Below are 6,324 nucleotides of genomic sequence, written 5' to 3'. Positions count from 1 at the left end.
TAAAGCAACAAGGTACCAAAAACACCTCAACCTCACTTTAAATACAACTACAATAAAATAATCTTCAGTAAACATCTTTCATGACAACTCAAAAAAAACAGTAAACGACATATTTTTCTCATCTTTATTGAAAACACCAGAAACTGATTTGAGCAAATCCTCAGCCCGTGTTCTTCCCACTTTCAACATGTTCCGCTTGAAAAGATTCAACCAGCAGCCTCCACAGTGGCCTGCGCCAGCATCTGAAAGACAGAACACATTCAAAACAACTGAGTACATACAGTATCAAGAGTTTGATTTTACAGCAATATAAATCCATTATACCAGAACCTTGATGGTCATTTAAAAGTACATTTTCTCAGCACTTTGTATGTGAAAAAAACTCATGCAAAAGAACTTCAGTTTCTTCCATGGTCCTTTCCTTTCATACCACCAATATTTCCCAAGTTTTTCTGTATGTACAGATAATTCAATGATAATTTGTCTGATGTACATACCTGCACTGGTGCACTGTGGTTTCTTTGGTCCAACAAACTGAGGACACAATTCAGGTACGTTTGCAAGAGCGGTTGCCTTGAAGGGGTGTTCATCCTGCAATGAGAACATAATATTAACATGCTGTCCTTCTCTTTATTATGTATTCATAAAATGTTTGATAATGATCTTCTTAGTCCTTGATCCGACTGCGATTTCGCTTTAGCGCTCGTTTCCAGTTTGGCAGTTAGGATGGTGGGGTTCTTCCAGAGGTCTCCAGTGTTTGAATTGGCATGCTTGTGGAAAAGGTTTCGATACTGAGAAAATGGCTATTAATTTTAAAATGGCTTTTAATTTTACTGAGAAAAAAATCTTACAAATAACTAGAGAGCTTTACCTATGATTTTAAAAAGCACTGTTGCCAATCATTCTTACTCAGGTTGGACGATTGTTTAAGGAAACAAGGTTCTCCATCGTTTTGAGGGCTCAGCTGGGAAAATGGCAAACTTTCATTGCTGACAAGGGATGAAACTTCTTAGGATGTTGCTGCACTTTGACAATTTTAGCTGATGAAAACGGATTAAAATAGAAAAGGGCACATTCAGTTGACCTCCATTTTTTTCCTTTTGTCCTCTGAGGCAAAAGTTGTCTTGAATATCACGCTTTGAGTGAAGATTGCAATACAGGACAATGAGAAACTCATTTACAGATGAGAAACAAAGAGGTTTGCTTTGCTTACCAGCTGTTGACTATCGGTCGAGTTGAAAAGACTCTTGCATTTGGTTGTTGTTGCCTTTGGTTTTGTCGTTGCATGCCATCAAATGGCTCTAGGGTGATGGATCCATTTCCAAGGAAACTATATTGGAACATTTTGACAGTAACATTTGCCTAACCCTTAAAGACAGTAGTGACCAGTTGGAAGCACATTTGTGTTAAGAATGAACTCAAGTCACTCGACTATAAAAGCACGAGCAGAGACTCACCTAAGCTTTACAGAGACTTTGTAAAGGAGATCATTTTGTTAATTAACATTCATGTCACTGTTTCTGGTCTCCTTTTGAATATCGATGAGAAGTGGTCAAGGTACAACTAAAATCTTTATTAGAGTAGGAAAGCCAGACTTATAGGGCATTGCAGATTCCAACAGCACTGAATGTACAAAAACTAACACTCACTTGGTAACTGTACTGTTACATGAGCAATAGAAATACTAATAAAAAAAAAAAGTTTACACATAAAAAAAATGGGAAACTCAAGATACATTTCAAAGCTATGCTCCATATTCCACAGATTCAGACATGGATAGTTTGTCTTGTTGTCAGATTTCTTCCAAAACACGTGTTAACTGTGCACGAACACTAACGTTTGCTTTAACGTGATTTCCATGTCCATTTTAGTATCTGCTGCGAGCCATTCCTCTATCGGCTCGATTGTTGCCACGGCCACCACGTGGCCCTCCACGACTTGAGCTGCTGTATGAATCACGAGGAGGGTAGCCTCTCTCGACAGGGGGAGCTGGGCCCCTATCCTGCCTGCCCATTCGCTCACCACGGCTAGGTGGGTATGGGTCACTCCGACTGCTGGGGTAACTGTCACGACTGCCATAGCCATCCCGGGAACTGCTGCCATAGTCATCGTAACGACTGCTTCCACTGCTCCCACCATAGGATGGTGGGGGGCCCCGTGAAGGTGGGGCGCTGCGAGAGTTACCTGCAGGGTCAATGGGTCAGGTAATTGGCAAGGTTCAATTTACACATTTGCTTGCACTGTCAAGTGCTCATTTTTTTGCCAATAGAATTCAACCTAAAAAAATAAATTTAATGGACGACATGTTTAAATGTCCCGTCATTTAATAAATCTTAAAATTTAACATTGGATATTTAGTTGATATGGGCAGTAATATATCCAAGTACAGGGAATAAGAGGGCAATGTTATTTGTTTCAGCATGCCATTGATTTTTGTGTAGCCATTTTTCCTTTTAGAGCTCCATGTGTTAGAACTGCAGGTAAGGACGAGGTATTCAGAGTTGTCTTGATGGTTTTTGGAAGGTTACTCCTTGAGGGAGTGCTTTGATAGGCAACATATACGGAGTGATCAACGGATGTTTCCAAGGATTTTTGGGGATTCCTTATGGTTGCCAACTCTCTGGGGCACATTAAGTAGTCTGCATTATTTTTGAATGCTTTTGAATACTGTCACAAACACAGCGGTAATATGGATTGTGATATGTGGGCTCAGCTTTCCAATATATTTCTGTTGTTCAGTTGAGATGCCAATACGTATACATTTCTAATAGATGGAAAAATTGCAACTTGGTTTGCAGGTCAGGGTTGCAGCAAATGGAATGACAAAAAGTTTAAGAGGCAGCCTGAAATGCCATTTCCTCTGGGTTAGGGGAAAAACTGCAGCTTCTTGTGACTGGAGGTTGCGGTAGTCAATGCTATGATTTAGTTGGTTGGTTGGTTATTTAATGCAGCTCTTCTTTGTGCCACAGTGGTTATCTGTCCTCATTATACTCATGTAGGCATATCTTACCGTAACCATCATATGAATCTCTGTAGGAGCCACCACTTGGACGGTCTATGTAGCTTCGTGGTTCCCGGCCTCCGCCGTAGCCATCGCGGTCACTACATAATAAGGACAGTTGTTACTTGGTGACCAGGTGAAATCAGATCCAAGTTTTTAAACCTTTTGTATCGATGCAAACTCCTACCTGTATCCCCTTGACATTGAGCCGTAGTCATCTCGAGAACTGGAATTTGAGTATTCTCGGTATGAATATTCTCTTGGAGGAGGTCCATAGTCCCGCGAATCTCTGGAGTTATAATCCCGACTGGAGTAGCTGTCAAAAATAGCACAATTAACCTCAGAGCTGCAAAAACAAAGTTACATGGGTCACATGAATTTAGTCAATTAATGTCTACTGTCCCTTGTGATTTTGAACATTTTTTTACAAAATAATTTGATCATTAAAGTCATTAAAATGAAACACTTATTGGTGGAGTTTATCTTCTCAGATATAGGACAGCTCAGACTCATGTAAAAATCCACCCTGTGCCTTCTCATATAAAGCAAGAGGACAACTGAGACATAAGCAAAATAAAGTTTGACTATGAAGAAAATATTTTACAAAGACAAAGTTAAGCCCTGTAAAAAGGTTGTACATACTTTACATATCCATTGTTGTAATTGTATTAAAGTTAAATGAACTTTTCTCACATAACCGCTGCAGACATTCAGCAGAACAAACTTTACAAATACTTTGTTTGTGGCTCAACTAATTGTATAAAAACTTGGTTGTTTTCACACCACTGTACAATGTAATTCAATATTGTAGATCCTACCTATCTTTTGATGAGTAATGGTCATCTCTTGGCGATGGATAATCATCCCTTCTGGACATCATGGAATCTCTGCGAGGAGGGGGTGGACCATACGGATCCCTGTCCCTTGACATGGGGGCTGGAACACAAAAGGTAATGGCAAACAGTCTTATTAATCTCCAAATAACCCTGAGATGAACACAGCCCATCTAATTGCATTTAGTTTAAGTTTAAGTCTGCACACCCCGCGTAACAAAGAAATAAATATAGAAACAAAATACAATCAACAACAATGAAAACATTTGATTCGACAACATTGTGCTGGAGGGGATTTCCAAGCAGGTAACCAGTGGGTATTGTGCCAGTACAATTTTGTTAAATTACTTGCATCTGAATTGAGATAAGTACCAACAGAATTCCCTCCCACTTACCTCTGCTCATGGGACCAGATGGTGCTGACCTCTTGGGTGGGGGACCTCCGTTACGGACTGGGGGTCCTCTCTTCATCGGAGGGGGACCTCTGGATGACATCCCTTTAAAGAAGGGTTCTACATTCCCTGAATTATCATAGTAGTCTTATAACAGACAAGAAATGCAAATATTAACACAATAAACTCAAAAGGATGTATTACAAAAAATACATTAAATTAATATATTTTACTATTACAATTTCACAAACTCAACTAAGCAAATAAGTTTGGTAATTTACCTCTGGATGGTGGGCCCCTCATACCACCAGGACCTCCCCTGGACCCACGGGGGCCTCTGGGTGGACCACGACTGCGGGAGTGCATGGGTGGTGGTCCTCGCCTACCAGCACTCTCAAACTGAGGTTTGGTAGCTTGCTCCACTTTGATAGGTTTACCATCAAGGGACTACAGTAGAAGAGGCACCGTTACAAATGCAAATTCAAGATGATTTTCTTTTTTTTTTTTTAAAGATCTTTTCTAAATTATGCCTGATTAAAGAGAGGACTTGCCTTTCCATTCATCTCACGTGCTGCATCCTTTGCATCAGCCGGACTTTCAAATGTCACAAAAGCGAAACCTCTTGATTTGTTTGTTTCACGGTCTTTCATCAGAAGAACTGAAATGAAGAAATATAGTGTAAGAACTGAAATACAGAGGAAAGAACAGATCATGAGCTTTGTGACTGATGGTTTTATCTATTTACAGAATTGCTTGACAAAAAGTATAAATATAGCTTCTTTTGCAACAATTTAAGCTGGAGAAAACAAAGTGTTCTTTTTGCTACTCCCATTTTACTACCTACAGCTGTGACTCACTGTTTTCGGTTTTAACCAATATGTACCCTTCATGGTTCAAAAGATATTCTTATTTCCTGCTGCTAGACACTAACTTACATTTTACGGCAAGTAAGGAGCAATAAGGCCAGCTCAAAATATGATTTACGTTACCGAACGTGAAAACAAATGGGGCCCATTTAAGTGAATGAAGACACAATGAATTACATTAATCGACCACAGAATCGTGCTGTTAGTTGACATTTCTTCAATGATTTGTTTGTTTTTTCAGTTTCACGTTTTAAAATACTCATATCAATTAACAATTCATTTCATTAACTGATAATTAGAAACTGAAGACACTGCTTGATACATATTTGATGTGCATCAATAGCACGGATCCGCACACAGTGATTTATGAAGTAACATTAACTGATAACGCATTTCTTTTCTTCTTAAATATCTGTTTTCTTATACATTGTATCCTCACTTAACCAAGATACGACCTGAAGTGAAAATGGCCAACAATGTTTCCATCCACACCTTCGACAATCCTGCCATATTTGCTGAAGTACTGCTCCAGGGCCTTCTCGGTGGTCTCGGTATTCAGCCCGCCGATGAAAAGCTTCCCTGGTCGGTCTGCTTCTGCCATGCTGCAAAAACGCCCCACCTGCAACAACAAGAAAAAAGGTCGTATGCAATATTAGAATATACATAATATTGGCGCTCATTTTGCTCTCGGTACTCAGACATTTCTGTGGTGATTATTACCTGCTGCTGGCGAAAGTCTTGGGCTGTTGAATGCGCAAAATGGCGTTAAACGTGCCAGCGGTTGTACCGTTAGCTAGTTACTTGACTAACGCTATTATTCCAGCTGTTAACGGGAGACTTAGCCTTTACACCCGTTAAAACGTAAAAAACAATACTACTGTTGTAGTTTGCATTAACACCGCTATGCCGCGGATGGGTGCAGCCGTAATAAACTCAACAACGGTTCCTATTCCCCTTCTTCTTTTCCTCGTCTTCTTCTTCTTCGTATTCTTCTTCTGCTTCTTCCTCTTCTTTTTTGTCTAATGGCGGGCTACAGACTAATGCGAAACGCGCATGTCGCCACCTACTGTACCGGAGTGTAACATCATCATGACTTCAAGAACTGTTTCTAGATGTTGTACCTGTTTCAAACGTATTCATTGATTTGATCAAATATATAACTGAACATAAGTTGTACATTTTGTTATAGTATCCCTGAGACTGCGGTTAATTTATTTTAGTATTGTTTTTGG

The 6,324-nt window shown here is 39.8% G+C and overlaps 1 protein-coding gene across 4 annotated transcripts; it reads right to left on the bottom strand.

The window, feature by feature from the left end:
• Positions 1 to 110: 110 nt before the first annotated feature.
• Positions 111 to 6,097, bottom strand: rbmx (RNA binding motif protein X-linked). 4 transcript variants are annotated; one of them, XM_067599625.1, is made up of 11 exons: positions 5,813 to 6,096; positions 5,585 to 5,711; positions 4,778 to 4,884; positions 4,508 to 4,673; positions 4,230 to 4,373; positions 3,820 to 3,937; positions 3,189 to 3,317; positions 3,011 to 3,102; positions 1,214 to 2,184; positions 498 to 591; positions 111 to 242 (listed from the first exon to the last, which is right to left on the bottom strand). In XM_067599625.1, the coding sequence occupies exons 2-9, from the start codon at positions 5,691 to 5,693 to the stop codon at positions 1,868 to 1,870; spliced, it is 1,182 nt and encodes a 393-aa protein (XP_067455726.1). In that variant the 5' UTR covers positions 5,694 to 5,711; positions 5,813 to 6,096; the 3' UTR covers positions 111 to 242; positions 498 to 591; positions 1,214 to 1,867. The 4 variants fall into 4 exon arrangements, with proteins under 4 accessions (XP_067455726.1, XP_067455727.1, XP_067455725.1 ...); XM_067599626.1 differs by having other exon boundaries at positions 498 to 2,184; positions 4,230 to 4,346; positions 5,813 to 6,097; XM_067599624.1 differs by having other exon boundaries at positions 498 to 2,184.
• Positions 6,098 to 6,324: the final 227 nt, after the last annotated feature.

This window comes from Thunnus thynnus, chromosome 9, assembly GCF_963924715.1.
Source record: "Thunnus thynnus chromosome 9, fThuThy2.1, whole genome shotgun sequence".
NCBI lineage: Eukaryota > Metazoa > Chordata > Actinopteri > Scombriformes > Scombridae > Thunnus > Thunnus thynnus.
Note: the sequence above shows the minus strand (reverse complement) of the source record. Positions and strands in the feature narration are given on the sequence as shown.